Source organism: Ictidomys tridecemlineatus, chromosome X (assembly GCF_052094955.1).
Source record: "Ictidomys tridecemlineatus isolate mIctTri1 chromosome X, mIctTri1.hap1, whole genome shotgun sequence".
Lineage (NCBI taxonomy): Eukaryota > Metazoa > Chordata > Mammalia > Rodentia > Sciuridae > Ictidomys > Ictidomys tridecemlineatus.
The window spans coordinates 118,033,905-118,055,681 of record NC_135493.1 but is presented as its reverse complement, the minus strand read 5'-3'; the positions used below and the strand labels follow the sequence as shown (position 1 = coordinate 118,055,681).

Sequence of the window (21,777 nt, the reverse complement as noted above, 5' to 3'; positions counted from 1 at the left end):
TGTTCAATAAGCATGTGCTAGTAATAGGAGTAATAGTGCCAAAGGTTTCTTTACCAAAATCTAACAATCATTCCCATTGTAAAGCAGCTTCTTATTCAATTTATACACAATTTACCCAATAAGAGAGGTTTTGAGAAAACCAGGCTGTCCCAATTTTTTTTCTTCAATTACAGCATAAACCTCAGAAATTCGGAGGCAGGGCCTGGGAATTTTATTTTTAACTCAGTAAAAGATTTTAAACCTTCTGGTGATTAATTCTAAAAATAATAGCAAACATATCCTGAGTTTGTGCCAGGCATTAATCTTAGTGCCTGACCTGTATTCACTCATTTAAACCTTTCAAAATCCTCTTCTTATCCCAATTTTTTAAATGGGGAGACTGGGGCTAAGAGTAGTTGGATATTAATTTGAGGACATATGGCTAGAGATGGAAGGAGTAAAGTCCAGCATAGGGCAGTTGTGTTCATGGTGGGTGGCTAATCCCCTGTGATGGAGAAGTCCTTCTGTCTCCCTCCCCATAAAACTGTTCTAGATCAGCTTTTGTCCCATCTTAGCCCTTCCTATTTCCTGGGTCCCCTGGTACAGTACACCCTCACCTGTGGTTAAGCAACTCCTCCCAGGACTGTGTCCAAAGCTCATTTGGTGGAACATTTGTCCTATCACATGATATGGGGTCATCTGATGAACTAAGTATAGGTGAATGAATGTCAAAGTCATATTCCTTCTGGGTTAGATATTCTACCTAAGAGTGATCTTCTATTAATAGTCTTATTCCAGAGATATGAGATTAAACCTAAGTTTTTCAGGTGGAAGTTTTTGACAAAATGGATTTTAGAGAAATCTCTAATCCTTCACAAGAGACTTTGTTAACTGCATCTACAAAAGACTGGCCCATGAACCTAAAGACTTTGAAATTCCCTATTTTTATGTCTGAGTGCTCCAAACAGGCCTAAGACTCTCTTACTACAAATTCCTCTCACATTTGTATATTCTCAAAAAGAAAATACAATAATCAAGAAATGTTAAGAGAAAACAATCATCAACTATGTTAAATTTTAAACAGCAGTACCAACATAAAAGCAAATCTAGTTAAGCTTATATATATGCATATCTTTTTACTGCATTTTTATCTTCGCTCAGCTTTCTCTTTACACACTAAGGAAACGAAATTGTTGGCATTACAAAGGTTATGATGTTTTGATTTTTTTTTTTCTTTTCAGTAGGAAAAATTGAAACTTCAAAGCAAAAACTGAAAACAGATGTTTAGGTTTGCCCAATGTGGTTGAAACCCTCTCCTCTCCTGGTTATTTATTAAAGGTCCTTAGTTTTATGTTACTGATTGCACAAAGGAAATTTACAGGGAATTGGTGTTTCCTGTTAATTTTTCATGCTGGGTACCGAGAAAAGATTCAGAAAGCTGTGGACAGAATTACACAGTGGGGCCTCCAGAGGAAGGTACATTATGATCAGCACATTAAAATCAAGACCTCTGGCAAAGGAGCTGAAACAGGCCATGTGAAGGTCAGGAAAATTAGAAATGACATACCACTGGTATTAGTACTAGTTTGTTTCATACCTATAAGTACAGTCTGTCACAATGATAAATAACTAGAATATTCATCGAAAGAAATACCACACTTTTGTCCTAGTAGCCTCAGATTGATATCAAAGTGAAAGCAATGTATTAATCAAAAGCATACATAGCAGGGCATGGTGGCACATGCCTATAAATCCTAGCAGCTCAGAGGCTGAGGCAGGAGGATCACGAGTTCAAAGCCAGCTTCAGCAACTTAGCAAAGCCCTAAGTAACTCAGTGAGACCCTGTCTCTAAATAATAAAAGTCAAAAAAGGGCTGGGGGTGTGGCTCAGTGGTTAAATACCCCTGTATTCATTCCCCAGTAACAACAAAAAAAGCATATATATTTGCTGACCCGGTGGTGCACGCCTATTATCCCAATGGTTGGGGAGGTTGAGACAGGAAGATTGTGAGTTTAAAGCCAGCCTCAGCAATGACAAGGTGCTAAGCAACTCAGTGAGATCCTGTCTCTCAATAAAATACAAAATAGGACTGGGGATGTGGCTCCATGGTCAAGTGCCCCTGAGTTCAATCCCTGGTACCAAAAATATATTTTTTTTTCAAAGAATTTTTAAAAAATATTTGTTTAGCTATAGATGGACACAATATTTTTATTTATTTATTTTTATGTGATACTGAGGATTGAACCCAGTGCCTCACACATGCGAGGCAAGTGCTCCACCACTGAGCTACAGCCCCAGCCCTCAAAGCATTTTTATTTCCCCTTTTGATTACTCAAAATATTGTGAATTTCTCCTTATTTATTTTGCTGCTACTTTGGTACAGATCTAATTAGCCAAGTGATGAAGAAGGAACAAAGCAGAGGAGATTAAAACATTGCCAAGAAAATATTCTAATAACATCCTAATCCAGTTTATTTTTATCATATTCATTTTGGCACCAAAATTGATATCTACTTCTTTCTTTCACTTTCCTCTACACTGTCTCTAAGTAGTAGAATTGAGTGAATTGAGTCAAGTGTTATTGCAGCCTTTCTTGCTTAGTGTTAGACTAGCTTGGGCCTAGATATTTTATAACAAGACAATATATTTGATTTTAAAGATCATTGTTTTGGGCTGGGGATGTGGCTCAAGTGGTAGCGCGCTCGCCTGGCATGCGTGCAGCCCAGGTTCGATCCTCAGCACCACGTACCAACAAAGATGTTGTGTCTGCCGATAACTAAAAAATAAATATTAAAACACTCTCTCTCTCTCTCTCTCTCTTTCTTTAAAAAAATAAATAAAGATCATTGTTTTTAATTTTTAAGAAATAAATTGCTTTTTTTACATCAGTTGGATATTTTAATTATCCTCAGTATAGCCCTGGAAAAGGGACAGGTATCATTGGATCATAGATCTCCAGAAATTTGAACCAGTCTAGAAAAAATAACCCTTAACCTTAAAATAGGAATAACCCTGCCATGGAAACAGGACTGGATAAAAGAGTCATTTACATATGCTTTACCCTCAAACCCTAGCTCTGCCTTCAATAGCTAATGAGGTTGGTCAAGTCATTTAGCATTGCCCAGTTACTTCATCTACAAAATGAGACTGTTTCGCTAACTGACCTTTTCCTACCTTTTAAGTTTTTCTACACTAACACTTTTTCCCCAGTGTTATCATTTTACCCCAGTGGATCACACTTCAGGATAGAAGGAGTCAATCTAGAGGTATATTTTTATAGCAATTTAGTTTTGTGTTAAGAAATAGAAAAATGGATGTAAATTAGTAAATATAGAAGCCTCTCTAGAAATATTCAATAAACAAAATCATTCAGCTTTAGATAGTAGTTGGCTGAAGTGAAGAAAATGAAAAGGGGAGAGAGAAAGGGGAAGGAAAATTAAGCATGGACATTGAACCACAAATCATCATGTTTGTAAGTCACAAATGGTCCATTATGGCATATATGTTTTGACCTAAGCTATAGTCGTAGTTTTTGAACATCAAATTTGTAAAAAATCTCTATGGCTACTTGAACAATATCAGGATTGAGAAAGTGCACATGAAAGCAAAAATATTAGATGAATCTAGAAAATCCATTACTTCAGGATCTGTAATCCAACTGGGTAGTAGCAAGTATTTCACTAAAGTAGTTCCTGAAGCAAAATGAAGTGTGTCATTATATTAGAACTCCTTCAGACAAATATAGTTTATCCTAAAATCTCACATGTTAGAGCCCCATATGGGTTCATTTTGGATGCAGTCACCTACTATACTTTAATCCTTCTAAAATATTCCATCGTTCATGAGTGATCTAATTATCAACCAATTTGGAACTTCTTACCTATTATTGTTTGTTTTAGTTATACCTGAAAATTCTGCAAGGGAAATCCTCAGAGCACCTGGGACCATCAAAGACAGAATTAAGAAGTTGCTCGCCCACAAAAACAGCATGAAAAAGAAGGTAAAAATTAAAAATGTCACCCCAGGACCCACTGGGACTCGCCACCCTAAGGTTAACTTGCAACCCTTCAGCTATGAAGAGACTGTTTCCAGGAATGGGAACTCTAATGGAGAAAATAAGAGGAATGAAGAGAGGATGAAAGAGGGGCTTGAAGAAGATAAAAGAGAAGAGAAACCCCTGAAGAATTATGTGGAGCAGGAGAAAAGCCTTCGAGGAGATGTGTTTTGTGAGTATCGCTTTTATTACTTTATACCTTTCATGAAAGATGAATTGTTATTCCTCCTGGAAAAATGAAAGAAGAATAGACAGTTTCACAACTTAAGTGAAATGGGAATGGGTCTTAAGTCCTAAGAAGTCAGGTTCACCTTCCATAAATACCAAACCAAGTATGATGGGCAATGAGGAGGGTAAGTCCTGTTTCCTTACTTGAGCATTCCCTGTTTGGGGCAGACTCTCTCTTCCCACTAGCAGCCCAGTAAGCTGTTTGTCCTGCAAGCACAGATGTCTAGCTGCCCAACTCTCCATAAGGCCTACCTCCCAAATCAGAGAGACCCTTGCCATGTGGATCTACCAAGCTCTACCTTTTTACTTCTTAAAGATACTTTTCACTGGCCCACTCTATGAAATGGGAACTTCACAGTTGTGTGGTTATGCTTTTAAAGGACAAAATAAAAAATCATGGGGGTGGCGGGAAGCTATAATAAAGCTTAAGTTTTCCGCATGAGTGAGGCGACCACCATATCTCTCTTTTCATCAGTTGCTATACAGAACCCCACTACAAGTCTCAGCCCATCCAGAACAGCTCCCATATTAACCCAGCCTGGATCCCCACACTGAGACTCCCTACATCCTTATTTGACACTTGTCACTTCCTCTGTATTTTGCCTTGTCTATTCTTGGCTCTATGATGGGTGGTCAAATATACAAATGCCAGGTTGAATTAATCAAAGAGTAAGTAGGCACAAGTCCACCTGTCCAAGAAATATCATACCAGTGACATTATCTCCTTTAATAGTAAAAATTTCAAGGAAATATTTCCAAAACCTGATGATAAGGAAAGTTTCAGGAATGTAGATGCTAAGAGAACCTCTGCAAAATGATGTTCTAAATAAGGAAACTGGAATCAATGTGTCTCATTTGGAAATGGCAGACACTGCTCTAATACGTTCTGTGATTAGAATGCATGATCAGACTTTCTTTGTTCAGTGATTTGATCTTTGCTTTCTGACCATGTGGGATTTTAGGGTTTTTTCTTAACTAACCAAGTGTCCTTTATCAGCCCCTAAGGTGAACGAAGCAGGAGATTTTGGTCTGTTTCTTGTCCAAAGAAAAGTGCCAAATTCCAAAGTGGAACACAAAGGTAAATAATTGTTTTTCCCAAGTATATGCTTTCTCACATTGTCCCAGGTCTTTTTCATTTTTTCATAGAATGAGGTGGTTGATTCGGAATCACTGCTTCATTCATAAACCCCTGAGGGAAAAATCATTACATCATGATACCCAGTACCAATATTAAAGTAGTAGGTCCTTGGGCTGGAGTTGTGGCTCAGTGGCAAAAACACTTGCCTAGCATTTGTCAGGCCCTGGGTTCAATTCTTGGCACTGCATATAAATAAATGGATGAAATAAAGGTTCGTTAACATCTAAATTTTAAAAAAAATAGTAAGTCCTTGCATGATTAGTACCAATAATTATAATATAGTATGACTGTTTTCTTCTGTTTGCCACTCCCACCTGACACTGAAAGAATAGAATTGAGGCAGACTATGGGAAGATGGGAGAAATTACCCCAACACCTGAAAATTGCCATGTACTAAAATTTGGCCCAACATCCCTGAATCCATTACCAGTTGCCATAATAATGCTGTGTAACAAATTACCACAAACTCTCAATGGCTTATGGCAGTAAATGTTGATTTTTGCTTATGAACCTGGATCATCTGAGCAGTGTGCCAATCTGAGCTGGGCTGAGTGGGCTCAGCCATATGCCTGGAGTCAGTTGCAGGCCTGCTTTCTGACTTTAATGATCTTAACTGTGCTCTCTCAAATGTCTAGGCCTCATCTAGGACAACTGAACTTGCTCAGCTCTGTTCCATGTGGCCTCTCATCCCTCAACAGTCTAGTCCAGGGTTGTTCTCAAAAGATACTTCCAAGAAATAGAACAGAGACAAACAGGCCTTTTGAGGTTTAGGCCCAGAACTGGCACATCACTTCTGCCATATTCCACTGGCCAAGGCAAGTCACAAGGCCAGCCTAGACTTAAAGGTCAAGATAGGGTCTACAAAGTTATACTGGTTGAGTATCTCTTGTTTGACGTGCTTAAGACCAGAAGTCTTTGCAATTTCAGATTTTTTGAATATTTTCATATACACAATGAGACATCAATGGGGATATGACTCAAATATAAACACAAAATTTATTTGTTTCATATATACCACATACACATATCCTAGAGGCAATTTTATACAATATTTTTAATAATTTTGTGCATATAACAGTGTCATGGTGTGGAATTTTCCACTTGTGAAGTCATGTCAGTGCTTAAAAAGTTTCAGCTTTTTGGAACATTTTGAATTTCAGATTAGGGATGTTAAACCTGTGTTACAAAGGGTGTGGCTATAGGGGGAGATAAGAATTGGGACCATTTTTGTGAAGTTTACCAAAATTTTATTATCTGGAATTTCTTGGGCATAATGCCTAGTTCTTCAGTTTGTTTAGAACTACTACCCATGATAAATTATATGTGGCTATAATTGAGATCTCTACACAGATTTCCCTTGGTGGTAAATATGAATGCCTTTGTCATCTCTTTCTTTTTCAAATTTTTTTCACTTACCACTATAGATGGTAGTGCTAACCTATGCTAATTAGATTCCCTTTTGTGTTTACCCTGCAAGTACATTCTTTAGTTTTATCTTTTTGGTTTATGGAATGGTCTCCACCATGAAGAAAGTGCTTCTCTGGTTCCATCCTTCAAATTTGATCTGAGAATCTTCTACTAAAATCTTTTCAAAGGCTAGTAACCTATGACCCAGCTCTTACATCTTGTTTTCCTCCTTTTTAAAAAATTTCTCAGGTATACAAGTCTGTAAGGTAGAAACTTTATTTTTTTTATTTTTTTATTGGTTGTTCAAAACATTACAAAGCTCTTGACAAATCATATTTCATACATTAGATTCAAGTATACCTGGAAGATATGAGCACATTAATAGCATCACAATTACATTGATGTTTTTATATTAACCAAAATAACAGTACAATGCTCTAAAATAACAGTTCTTATTTAACCAGTTGTTTAATTTTTATGGTTGCTTGCTCTAGAAAAAAATAAAACTTAATAAACACAATGTTATGGGTAAAAAAAATAATAAAAAAATAAAAAAATTTCTCAGCCTTAGACATCCTATTGTCCATTTTCCTGGTTAGGAAAAAGGAGTTCCATAGCACAATCCTCCCAGTGCTCACAGTTTCCACCCAGTTGTACTTCACACTTGCTAAGCACCCATAAGGAATTATTTGAGTCCTCATTGGATCCCCAAACTGACCAGATTTCTTCTTTTACTTTTTCTTCCAGGATCCTTAATGAAACACAGAAAGTTGAAAATTTTGTTCAGGAGTATAATCACCCTACTATTGCAACTGTCTTAAAGTGTCTTAATAAAGTGTCTCAGAGAGCTCAGTCCCAATCAAAAGATTCAGGTGGCTGGGCATGGTGGCACACGCCTGTCATTCCAGCAGCTGGAGAGGCTGAGACAGGAGGACCGCAAGTCCAAAGCCAGCCTCAGCAAATTGGCAAGTCCCTAAGTAACTCAGTGAGACCCTATCTCTAAATAAAATACAAAATAGGGCTGGGGATGTTGCTCAGTGGTTGAGTGTCCCTGAGTTCAATCCCTGGTACTCCCTCAAAAAAGATTCAGATGCACACCCCAACTATTCCACTTGGTATTTGCCTTGAGCAAGTCACTTAGACTTGCTTGCTTCATTGCTTTCATACATGAAGGTGGAAGGAGAACAGTATTCCTCTCTTACTTGCTATCTTAGGCTGGGTTCCCCTAAAAGAGATACTAAGACAAGAATTTGTGTGCAACTGGTTAATGGAAGAGGCATCCCAAGAAGCAATGGATAGAGCATGAGGAAATTAGACAAGGGTATAAAGAGGCAATAAATGGTGTGTTATCAGGCAAGTTTTCACCATGGGGAACAGGAGCTCAATCTAATTAGGGAAATCTTGGAACGAGTGCAAAATGCAAGGCTTAGAATTATCCTAGAGGAGGGATAAGGGAGCTGGGTTATATATGCACTGAGTCCCATCTGACATTGATTGAATACTGCTCCAAGAAGAAGCTAATTCCCTGGCACTTCTACACTGCCATGAAAGTAGGGGAGGGCACTACTGGATTGCCATGCCCCTCAGCCCTTCTGCAGAACTGAACAGCTTCTGGACCCTTCTGACTTCAGTCTGCATTCATTTCCAGCACTTATGGGTCCTATCCAAAAGCAAGGACATAGAAGTATTTATCTACCAATTCCTGTCCATCACTGGTTCAGAGCTCTCCCTAGGGAAGGAACTCACCAGCATTCTAACATCCCTGGCTTGGGCCAAGCATGCTTCAGCCAGATAACATCTTCATACAGAGAGTTGTGGGTACTTGCAGTAGAAATCCATATGCTTGCAAGGGAACATAAGTACTGACAGATGTTGGTGCAGCACCAACAGCATCTGCTTTGAGGTTGGTGTGAATTAAATCAGAGAATATATTTGAAAACACTTTGCAAATCATGAAATGCTAAACTAATGAAGTAGTATGCTTTATGCTTTGAGAACAAAGACTTGAGTTATACCTCTTTATGGAATTTTTCTATATAGTGGTCCCTAATCTCAGTTTGCATGCCCCATTTCCCACATGTTGAGGAAGAATGGGGAGTTTGGGAAAAATGTGCCAGCACATAAACCAATTGAAAAATTGATGTCCCACTATTTATGGGAATGGTAACATCAATTTCTCAAACTAGTAATAGCACTCATTAAAGAGTATTGAAGAAGAAGCAAATATTATTTGGCATTATTTTTTATTTTAAAATCAGGACTAGAAATAAGCAGTCTTTGATGACAGGGAAAAACAGTGGGTTAAAAAGAAAGGAAGATGGGCATGGTGGTGCACACCTGTAATCCCAGTACCTAGGGCGGTGAAGGCAGGAGAATCAAGAGTTCAAAGCCAGCCTCAGCAATTTAGTGAGGCTCTAAGCAACTCAGTGAGACTCTGTCTCTAAATAAAATACAAAATAGGGCTGGGGACTGTGGCTCAGTGTTCAAGTGTCCCTGTGTTCAATCTCTGGTCATCCCTCCCCCCGAAAAAAAAGAAGTAAGGATAGTGAGAAAATGGGCAGTGTGCTTGTACTAAGTTAGGATATGTTCAGAATGGACAACTACTGATTTCAGTCTGCTTTGGGATTCAAGTCTAGTTCTACTATACAATGTCTGCAGAACTTGGACAAATCACTTGTGAGCCTTGGTGTTACTTTCCTAAAAATGAGTCTGATGATAGACTTTTGACAATCAAATCAAATGGTATAATGTTTGTGAAAATATCTGGCTCATTGAAAGGAGTCAAGAATCAACAGCTTTTGAGCTTATTTCCTTTCCTTTCCATTCCTTTATTCCTTTGCAAAAACAGTGAAAGCCCCTAAATCAGAGCCAGAAGCTAGGCTTTGTTTTCAATCAGAAGTATCTCAGTCTTCTACCTATTTATTTTCTTTCTTTCTTTTTTTAGTATTGGTTGAACACAATATCTTTATTTATTTATTTATTTATTTTTATGTGGTGCTGAGGATTGAACCCAGTACCTTGCACGTGCTAGGTGAGCGCTCTACCACTGAGCCACAGCCTCAACCCCAGTCTTCTCCCTATTTCACAGTTGTATTTTTTTATTATCTATACCAGGAGTCAGCAAACTTTTCTCTGGAAAGGGCCAGATAGTAAATATTTTAGGCTTTATGAGCCATATGGTCTCCGTGTCAACTACTCAACTGTATCCTTGTAGCTCAAAGGCAGCTATAGATGATATGTAAATGAATGGGCAAGGTGTGCTTCAATAAAACTTTACCAAAATGGGCAGTAGGCCAGGATATTAGTTTTATGACCTCTGACCTACATAAAAGTAACCAGAGGCACTAATTTAAAACCTATACTAGCTGACTATAGATTTCTCTGACACTTCTAAACATGGCAGTCATTCTACCATAAAAACCCAGAAACAATTTAGAAACCAGCAGTGTTTCAGCTTATTTGAAACACCAGAACACTGGCAATTTTGTAACTGAAATGTTGGAATCATGAAGTTAAGAAATGACAATTTTGTCCACTTAATATCTCATTTGTACCTATGGGATTTTAAGTGATGAAAGTGATTGAGTGACAACATGAAGAGGCCAATGCCACTGAAAGAAGGATTTATTACAGTTCCCAAGAGAAGGGGCATATGATGCCACACAGGGCCACAGGGAAAGCATCAGGTTAGGATCCAGGAAGAAGCAAGAACAAGGGGAAAACCTAGGCCATAGCTCCATTTTGGTTTCTGTGGAAAGAAAGGCAGGACAGGGCAGGGTAAACTGCTTAGGACTGGCTAGTTTGAATAACTGCAGAGGGTTTGGGGCACAGGGGCTGTTCCTATCTGTTGCCTGGTCCTGGGATGATTTAAGGCAGGGGAAATATTGGTTTGGTGCGTGTGTTAGCCATCTTTCTATTGCTATGACAAAATACCTGAGATAATCAACTTATAAGGAGAAAAGATATATTTTGAATCACAGTTTCAGAAGTCTTGATCCATGCTCACTTGGCCCCATTGCTTTGGGCCTATGATGAGGCAGAATATCATGGCAGGGAGCATACGGTGGAGCAAAGCTGTTCACCTCATGGTAGTTAAGAAGCAGAAAGAAAGAGAAAGGAAAGGCCTAGAATCCTAATATCCTGTTCAAGGGCATGGCCCCAGTAACCTTATTTCTTTTCACTAGGCTCCACCTCCTAAAAGTAGCACTATCTCCCAATAGTACCACAGGCTGGAGACCAAACTTTAGCACGTGGCCATTGGGGGACATTTCAGATCCAAACCATAATAGTGTATAAGAGTTAGATGAAGGGGGTATTGGCTTGCATATGAGAAGCATTCTCTCAAATAAAGTGTTACTATCTTGGAATTAGCTGCCTCTGAAGGGGGAAGGGGGAAGTTGCTCCCTAGGTCTTCAAGGTCCTCCAAGATGTGAAAACATCATAAAATACAGTAAATAAAAAACATGATTTATATATTTATTGCTAAATGAATGTTAGTGAGTCATGTACTACATGAAACTTACTATTCCACAAATCATCTGAAAAGTTCTGGCAAGCTCTTTGGTTGTTTATTTCTGTAGAAGAGAATTTATTTTCTGGCCTGAATTTTATGAACAATTGGTTATATTCCCTGTTTTGCTTTGCTCATGGGGTTCTTGATCATTAGTTATTTTTTAAATAGGTTTTCTTAGTGTTGTTATTGTGCTTTAAGATACAACAAAATTTGTAAAGAATGGTGTCACAGATTTAACTTTAAAAAGGGTGTCTGGTTAGACATTATCCCCAAGGGCATTTAAGTTGCCATGTGTCTGGTTAGACATTATCCCCAAGGGCATTTAAGTTGCCATGATCTATACTCTATGCAACTGAAAATATGGCATTGCCTTCCAAAGCTCTAAATATTAGCTACCTTTCTAATGTTCTTAATGTTTGTGAAATATGCTTTTTGGCAGATTTAAATATCTCAGCTGATTGCAGCTTTGATCATGGAGTCTGTGACTGGAAACAAGATAGAGAAGATGATTTTGACTGGAATCCTGCTGATCGAGATAATGGTATTTATATTTGACTCTTTCATGTTCTGCAATAGGGCAAAAGTAAGTAAGTTGCTCCAATGATGGAAGGTTAGTATTCTTGTCACTCCTTAGGTCACAGTTTGTCATTGTTGGAAACCTTTAGACCTTCTGAGGTCTCCTCTGATGGGTGATTAACTTGGTCCAGTATATATTCCCCTCCTTAATCCCTTTTTCACTCACCTGCCCTCATAAAGGATGCTCCAGAAAACTTCTTTTATATTTACCCTCTTGCTTTCGAGAGAAGATAATGATGGGATTCATGTAAAGTTTAGGGGTATTGGGGGAAAAGCAGAAAGAAGTTGTTCCTTTTTCTCAGTTTTCCAGTCATGATGCTCTGTAGTTTTGTTTTGTGTTTTCAGGGGAAATCCATCTCAAAAGGAAATATGACCTCTGTTGAAACCTGGAGTTTTAGTTGAGCTACTGCTCAAAGCATCACAAACCTGATGAGTATCAAGTTAGCAGTCTGAACTCTTGGACTGAGCTTTCCATTCTGTTGTTGGAGGGTTTCTTTCTGACCACCTGCCCTTGAATTTTGCTCAACCTCAGCTCCAAGCTGTGGATTTCCTGTCCTTTCCACTGTGTACTCCAACACTATTGATGGACCCTAATTTTCCCATTGGGTAAAGCATTTGGCTTGCAGCTCTCATTTGGAGCACATATTGAACCTCTGTCTCCTGAAGGCCGCCTATATAACTAGGGACAATCATTACACCTCATGGTCTCCAATTCCTTCCCAGTCCGATTTTTTATTCAGGGATGTACAGACTCAGGCTTCAGTTAAAAGATCCTTCTAGATCCTACCTTGGATCTAATTCCTCCCTGAGATCTTTCATTTCAAGCCCTCACATACAGTCAGAAAACTTGGATATCCACTAACAAGAATTCTTTTTAGAACAGTTGTATAAGTGGGACTATTGCTAAAGATTCAGGGCAAGCACAGTTGCTCTGACCCTCAATTTTCTTCTCCATACAGCAAAGGATTTCAACTGTGTAATCTCTAAAATCTGTTTTAGCATGTAAAATTTGTTCCTATTTTCAAAAATGATATCAGCCTTCCCTATAGCATGCTCTTGTTCATTTTCATAGCTATTTTATATATTATAGACAAATCCTTTATAATGGCTTCACTAACTATGCCTTTTTACCTTCTTCTTCTCTTAAAGCTGTTGGCTATTATATGGCAGTTCCAGCATTGGCAGGGCACAAGAAGGACATTGGCCGGTTGAAACTTCTCCTCCCAGACCTGCAACCCCAAAACAACTTATGCTTGCTTTTTGATTATCGGCTGACTGGAGATAAAATAGGGAAACTTCGAGTGTTTGTGAAAAATAGTAACAATGCCCTAGCATGGGAAGAGACCAAGAGTGAGGATGAAAGGTGGAAGACAGGGAAAATTCAGTTGTATCAAGGGACTGATACTACGAAAAGTGTAAGTGGAAAAAATGATTAAGCTGAATATTTACATTCTTTTTTCAATGATTCAACAACAAAACACTTACTAAAGTGCCTAGGCACTGGAGATACAGAAATGAATAAGAATTTCCCCTCCATTTAGAAAGCTTACATTCTAGAGCAGAACAGACATGGTGATTAATCAGCACACCTAATGAGGATAGTTGTGAATGATATCACATTCTGTGACAATGACCTCTTAGTGTCTGGCTCTTCTTTACCAGCTCCCTCCCCAACTAGGCTATGCATTCTTTAATGTATCAAAGTTATCCTTCTCATCCATTCTATGTGCAGAACTTAGCACAATAGATGTATCAAGGGACTGATGGAAGCCAGAAAATGACTTATTGAATGTTGTTTTAACTGAATTGAGAAAGTGGCTATTGTCAGGGGTCCCCAAGACCACCCTCAGTTTCAATGATCCCTTAAAAATTCTCGTACAGAGGGGCTGGGGTTGTAGCTCAGTGGTAGAGTGCTTGTCTAGCATGTGAGGCACTGAGTTCGATCCTCAGCACTGCATAAAAATAAATAAATAAGATAAAGGCATTGTGTCCATTTACAACTAAAAAATATTCTTAAAATAAGTTCTCATAGGACTCATAAAAGCTATTCTAGTGACAATTACTGCTTACATATACTAAAATAAGCAAAGGGAAAGAGCACATAGCATAGAATCCACGAGGGCCCAGGCACAAACTTGTAGTTTTTCTTTCCCAGTAGAGTCATATAGGAAGCTCTTAATTTTCCCAGTAATCATTTGTGACAACACTCCCAAAGTGTTGCCTACCAGGGAAGTTCACACAAGCTTTGGTGTCCAAAGTTTTTATGGGTTAAAACTTTGCCCATGTTACCACAGAATAACTGTCCTTAGTTATCTAGTCTCCAGTCTCTCAACTTGCTACCATGAAACTCAAGGCCCCCACCATAAATCACATTGTTAGTATAAACCATCTGGCTTAGTCAAAGATCCCAGGTAAACAAAGGCACTCTTAATCAGGTAGGATAAGATAGATGCAGTAGCATACACCTGTAATCCTAGTAACTCAGGAGGCTGAGGTGAGAGAATTGCAAGTTCAAGGCCAGCCTCAGCAACTTAGTGAAGCCCTAAGCAACTCAATGAAACCGTGTCTCAAAATAAAAATTTTTTAAATGGATGGCTATTTAATTCAGTGGTAAAATGCCCCTGGATTCAGTCCCCAATACCAAGAAGAAAGAAAACTTAATCAGGTAGGATATTCCAAGGGCTTAGTGGTTATCTCCCAAGAACCAGCTATAGACCAAACTTTCTTTAGAATGTGCAGCATCTGGACAACCCTGACCTGCTGAGTTAATTCTTCTCTGTGTAGTGGATTTAATAAAGGAAAAGGAAACAGAGTTCTAAGAGCAAGTTGGTCAAACAGAGAGCCTTTTCAGGAGTTGTTTCTTTAGAAGGAAGCATCAAAGAGAAATGAGGGGGGAATGGAACAAAGCCTAGAGGGAGCCACTGTAGACCATGGGGAAAAGTTTGCTCAACATGAGAAGGAAAAAGATAAGACAGGGTGCAAGCTACAAGGTATATAAAGAGTTGATCAAAGGAAGAACAATTAGTAGATCCATAAATTAGAAATTAATTAATACTTTGCTTGTGAAAGATGATTAATGTAAGTAAAGGCATATTTCTTGGCATTATGCATCAGACCAGAGAGCCTAGTCCCTAGTGTCAGAAATTAAATTTAACATCTTTTCATTTACTTGTCACATTTTAATTAAAACAGAATATCTTATTTTAAAAATGTCTCATAAGATGTGACTATAATGAAAGCACATGTTGGTCCCTAGTTAATGAATTTCCTAATCACTCTTCCCCTCTGAAGGAAAAGCAGCCAGTGCTTGTTCAGAACTGACACACACAACAATTCAAGTTTACTCTCATCACAGTGCATTTGAATCAACACAAATCCAATCCACATGTTTATATTGTTGTGTTCATAGCATGTTTTGGGGACTGTGGCACTGAGCCATGATATATATGGGACATACCCATTTGAAATGTTGAAATATGCCTCTGCACAATATTTACAATGACCTCCATGTTGACTGAATTAATGTGCTGGGGATTATTTGTTATATAATATGGTAGCTTGAGGTAGATTCATCATCAAAACAGTGATTTTTAATGCACATATTAAAAACATGTTTCCAAAGAAACTGGCCAGCCATCACACTATAACATAACAATGCTTGGTTGAGAGGAATGCTCACACCTCAGCACCTGTGTCCTGAATTTTTCAGTTCTGTGGGAAACCTTGGTGGGGGATACTGGAAGTTGGAGAAGCTGAAGAATTCAGTCTAAAGCATGTATTCCAGATTAGCATGTCATATTGGCCATGGATATTTGTAACATATGGTGACTTTTATTCCATAATTTTGAGCATATAAGATAAGCTGCATTGCTTCTTTAAATAAAATTTTATCTGAATCCAAAGCCCAATCTTGTTAGGCTGGGAAGAAATTCCATCTCAGGTACTTGCTCACAAGGGAGTCCCTTCTCTAGGATGGGCTATGCTTCCCAAAGGCTAAAAGTACCACAGACATCTTGATTTAATTGTGGGGTCCATGGGTACCCATATTTTCTGCATCCATGTGACCCCTCAAGTCATTTATCACTTTAGCTACCATGCCAGGCTAGGACACAGAAACCTTTACTGAGTCTTTTTACTGTGGAACATCAGACAGCCATCTTTTACTCAGAGCTCTGCTAGGGAAAAGCAATGGTGTGCCTTCATAGTTCTGGATAATCCTTACTTCTCCCCATCACTGCTTCACCTTTTGGCCCTCCACCTTCTACTAATATAAACTCCTCAAGGAGGTTAAGCTTAGCTGGGCATGGTGGCACACACCTCTAATCCCAGCTACTTGGGAGACTGAGGCAGGAGGATCATAAGTTCCAGGCCAGCCTCAGCAACTTAGTGAGACCCTGTCTCAAAATTTTAAAAGCTGGTAATGTGGGCTGGGGATATAGTTCAGTTGGTAGAATGCTTGCCTTGCATGTACAGGCCCTGGGTTCAATCCTCAACATCACAAAAAAACTGGTGGTGTAACTTAGTGGTAGAGGGCTGGCCTAGCATGGGTTAGGCCCTGGATTCAATCTCACATTCTGGGGGACAAATATCAGGAAGGGCCTTATCTTCCAGAAAAGTTTGAGTTTGATCATTATATCCCAAATCTCCTTGATAAAAGAGAACACTAAAAGCCTGCCTTAGTGTTTTTGGACCAAGGTAGGAAAAAAAAAGTGAAAAGCAAACCTAAATTACTATGACAAATAATTATTCTGACATTTATTTTTAGTTATCCAGGGGATCTCAGTCAGGGGTTTCAGTGATGGAAAAGACTCCATATCCCAAGATGCAGACAGACCACCCTCATTATCCTGCCCACTGCAGCTACTGTGAGCCATCTGCTTTTTGGCCCATCTTTACTTTTTTAAAATTTACCCAAAGGGGATATCTTTATAAAAGAAGTTCCCTCCTGAGATGAAAACAGAAGAAGAAAACATTTCTAAATCTAGTGTACTTTCTCTGGATGCTTAGTAATAGCTTATTTCCAACAGTTGCTAAGAATGTACCCAGTTTGAAAGCAAAAGCAAGCAGTCTGGGAATTGGTATTCACAGGCTCTTGACACTCCCATTTGTCCTCCTGAGGTCTCCTCTTTTCTCTTTGGAGAGCCTAGGAAAGCTGGATACAGTGATGGCAATAAACTTTAAATTGCTTTATCTCTATCACCTTGAAAACTGTTTCATGATTATTTATAAAGCAAAAAAAGATGCTGTTGGTAATGGTGACTATTTGCATGATGCCATTCTTGTGAGCATGATGCTTTAAGGATCATTCTTTGAAATGTCAATTTTCTGTAAATTTGAATTTATTTTTTAAATGTTTAGAAAAGGCAAAGGGAAATTACTTTATTGAAAAAAGTAAAGATTCATTAATCACATCACAATGACATGAGTGTTTTCATATTTTACATTTTCCTTCCCACATGAATACATATTTTAATTTAGTCAAACCCATGTTAGACAAACTAAATTTTAATTTAAGCTGTTGTTGAATTCCATTTTGACATAATATATGTGTGTATCATTTTAAAGAAGAATAACATGTTCCAAATTAAATGCTCTTTTCTCTTAAAAGCTTTTGATACAGGATAACCTAATTGTCTTTGAATCAGAATCATCTTTCTGTCCTCCAAATCTGCATATTTCTAATACTGAGAAGTGTTCCACTAAGCCTATTCCCCTCTTTCTGGGAGACATATGGGAAGTGAGGGAGATATACTGCTCCTTATAGTGAATTATAATGAATAGGTGCTCCATAAATTAGAGCTAGCATTATTTTTATAATTATTGAGTTTTTAAAGTATGGTACTTTTTTCTGGTTATAAAATCAATGCAAACTATTTTTAAAAGCATTACAATATTAAAGAAACTTATAAATATTCATTCATCAAATATCTATTCTAATCATATTTATTTGAAAATGTGTTTAGATGAGTGGGTGAATATAAAACAGTCACTGTGTGTCCTTAATTTTGTTAAGTGAGTTTCCTGTCATTTTGCATCCAATTTGAAGATAATTCTTTTTAGTATTCATCCTCTATTCTCTATACATTGGAAATTTCTAAAATAAAGAAAGTTTCTTTCTCTTTTGATTATGAATAAATGTCTTAAATAAAAATGATTGTAGCATCTTATGAAACACATTTCAACACATGAGAAAAAATATTTCAGACAATTTCCAAATGCACAAGCAATTTTTTTTCTTTTTTGGAAAGAGATGTTACTGGGAATTGAACTAGGAGTACTTTACCACTGAGCTATATCCCCAGCCCTCCTTTTTAATTTTTTTTTTTTTTTGAGACAGGGGCTTATTAAGTTGCTTAGGGCCTGCTAAGTTGCTGAGGCTGGTCTTGAACTTGTAAGCCTCCTGCCTCAGCCTCTCAGGTCGCTGGGATTACAGGTCTTTCAACCAAATAGTTTTACATTAGATGTTGAAAGGAATATCAAATTCCTTTTAAATGGGTTTTTATAAAGAAAACAAATTCTTTTGTTTTCACTTCTTTTCTTTAAATGGGAATTATGAAATTTCCTCTTAAACCTTGTCCCTCTCAGTTTATGGTGCTTTCCAGGATCCTTTATATTTTACTATGTAATATGGACACATGCATTTAGTTCTTGTTAATAACTGTTAAATAGCTGATTATATCATTGTTTTTAATATTTTGAAGTAATGTTTTATTCTTTCTCCATTATTAGATCATTTTTGAAGCAGAACGTGGCAAGGGCACAAGTGGCGAAATTGCTGTGGATGGCGTCTTGCTGGTTTCAGGCCTATGTCCAGATGGTCTTTTATCTGTGGAAGGTTGAATGTTACTATTGTCTTTTATATCTTTTTATATGGCTTTTTATGTCAGTTCTCTGTGTTTTGATATTATTGTAGGACACACCCCATTTTAGAAATCAAGCTGAAAAATTGTAAAGTACCAACTGAAATATTAAGATGCCTTCTTTGTAACTGATTTGCCAATATTTGCTTTGAATATAGTACTTCTGTGTCTTCTCATTCATTTATGAATTTTTCTATATTATATTATAAAATATGGAAATTCCAATTCATCTCTGATGTAGCATATCTGATTTGTCTAACATGAGTTGATGAACTTGTCCATACAATATTTCTAGAATCACAACAACCACAAAGAACAGAGAAATGTTGAACTTCTATGGTGCTTATTGGAAACTATGATATTAAACATAAACTTTGCCAAAGTGGCTCAAGCTGATCTTTCATAGCCTAGCTTGCATGTTTAAATTTTTTGTAATAGTGTCCAAATAATCAACTCGTGTCATGGTTTAAATTTTTCTAAGAAAGAAAATATGTTGTTGATTATGCTCACTGTGTATATGATTGCTTTTCTGAAAATGTAGTTTTTATTCTTTTCTCTATGGAAATGCTTTTTGCTCTTTAAAATTCTTAAAATTATTTAGTATTATGGGAAAAGATGACTGCTTCATTAGGCCTCATAACTATAATGCAAATTATTGAACTGAAGGCCTCAGAGAACTACCTAAAAGTAAATTATCAAGAAGCAGAACTGAAAAACAAAAGACTTATGCTTTCTTTTCTATTTCCTTTCTTCTGAACTTAAAAATAGTTGTATGTGGTAATGAATCCTGGGTATATTCCTTGGAGACATGACTACACAGTCCCCAACTTACAATGGTTCAAGTTTTTTCAGTTTTATAATGGTATGAAAGCAATATGCATCCTATAAAAACTGTCCTTCAAATTTTGAATTTTTCTCAGTCTTGGATATACAGTAGGATACTTTCTTGTGATGCAGGGTAGTGACAATGAGCCACAGTTCCCAGTCAGCCCCGGTGTCACAAGAGGAAATAACCCAATCTCTATAGCATGCTATGTTACCAGGGGCTTTTAGATGTTCTACTTTGTGTTTTCACTTCCTATCATATCTACAAAACATTCATCTGTGTCTGTACATGAGATATTTGACATTCTATTATAAACTAGAATTGGTATTAGATGATTTTGCCCTACTGTGGGCTAATGTAAGTGTTCTGAGCTCATTTTAGGTAAACTAGGCTAAGTTGTAGTGTTTGGTAGATGAAATATATTAAATGTATTTTTACTTGTGATTTTTTTAAAAACATATGATGTTTTTTTCAAGAATATAACCCCATGGTAAGTGGAGAAGCAGCTGTATACTGTCAGAGATTCTGTATCAGAAACAGATCCAAGATGGTTCCCAAATAGAAGGGTCCCCAGATCTGTGCCTGCTGTCACCTAAAGCAATGAAGGCATTGAACCAAGTGTCACAGGGATGAGGCAATGGAGAGGTGGATCATACTGGACATTATTATACACAATGAGTTTGTGTCACAGCTGAGTAACCCTGAGTTTAGGAAACCCCCAATCTTATAAAAGGGCTCATAGAAAACCTGTTCAAACTTTGCAGTTGTCTTGGCCAAGAACCAAATCTGCCCTCCAAAAAGAAAGCACTGTCTCTATTCTCCCAGACTGTTCATTATACAAATATCCTTGAAAAGACAGTATGAAACAAAAGCAGTCACTGCCTTTGTGCAGAAGATGGGGGGTGGCATTCATAGAGACTCACCTCCAACCCACCCAACATTAAACTCTTAGCTTTTTGGAATCCATTAGATAAAAGAATGAATTAGAAAAACTGGATAGGGATGTTGGCTCCTTATTGATCCACAATATTACAAATAACATTCTCACCCTTGCTACAGTTCACCTTGTCTGAGCGAAAGCAGCTAGTGCTTTCTGGAACTTATTTTTCCAGACTACTTCAATCAAACCATAAAATAGCAGTTTGGTGATTTAACTTCTGCAAAATAAGCAAACATGGAATGAAATTTTTCCATATTTTGAGGGAGAACTATCAGAGTTTGGTAACATGTTACAATTGATACTCTGCACCTACAGTGGGTTGTTTTGTGTCAATACACTTTAAATATTCTGCTTTTCAGAATATTTAAAGTGTCTTGGAAACCTGACAAGGTAAATTGGCTAATGATTATTCAGCATCCTTTTGAGTGAATCAAGTTCTTGTGGAAGATGGAATGCTATGAAATGGCAGTCCAAAGCACTGAGTTACTCTCCAAGAAGAAATGAAGGGCACATTCTATGTTAAAAACTGGCTTTTATTATATGTTGGTGAATCTTTTTTATTATATGTTGGTGAATTTATCTCAGTTCAGTGGTTTTAAGTGAGATTTTTTTCTAAATTCCCTCTGGGGCTTGAATTCATCTAAATGAATTCAATCATGTTTCTCTTTCATTCCATCAGACCATGATCATAAATGCCAAATAGCTGTGTTCTTTCTCCATTCAAAGTGCCCTGGTACTGTGTGCATGCATCTTCATTCTGTCTGGTTAGAGAATGGTAAGGTATCATGAAGTTAAGTATTTGTGTACATGTGCATAAATAAGGATTCTTTTTTTTAATGTGGAGGATGGGACTACTTCTTAATATGATGTTTTTAAGCATCATATCAATGCTTCATAAAATTGTAGTATGAATATGTACATTAAAAATTCTGTAACACAATTTATAAATAATTTATGTCTCAGGAGGCAGAAGTACAGTGGTGAGAATTTGGCCTGGTGTGAGGAAGGACTTCCTGGAATTGGGCTTGAGATAGCAAGGTTACATGTGCAACAGTCCCCAGAGCTGAAAGGTCCCACTTGCTCAGGAGTCTGAAACTCTCACCTGCTCTGCACCTATTGGTGTTTCTGAGTAGTGTTAAAAGAATCTACATCCCTTTTTCTATCCAGAACTCCTTTTAAATGTGTTTTTCCTCCTAAGATGATTCCAAGCTACAGTCACTCAGCTCTCCTGCAGAGTGTCAGACACTTTTCACTTG

The 21,777-nt window shown here is 37.6% G+C and overlaps 1 protein-coding gene across 1 annotated transcript in view; it reads left to right on the top strand.

Moving 5' to 3' along the window:
* Nucleotides 1–19,151, top strand: part of Egfl6 (EGF like domain multiple 6) — a 58,298-nt gene extending 39,147 nt beyond the window's left edge. Inside the window, exons 8-12 of the mRNA XM_005315971.5 lie at nt 3,879–4,205; nt 5,259–5,339; nt 11,759–11,860; nt 13,045–13,310; nt 18,625–19,151. Coding sequence (XP_005316028.1) covers nt 3,879–4,205; nt 5,259–5,339; nt 11,759–11,860; nt 13,045–13,310; nt 18,625–18,735 — 887 coding nt within the window. The 3' untranslated portion in view covers nt 18,736–19,151. The remainder of the gene's footprint in view (nt 1–3,878; nt 4,206–5,258; nt 5,340–11,758; nt 11,861–13,044; nt 13,311–18,624) is intronic.
* Nucleotides 19,152–21,777: the final 2,626 nt, after the last annotated feature.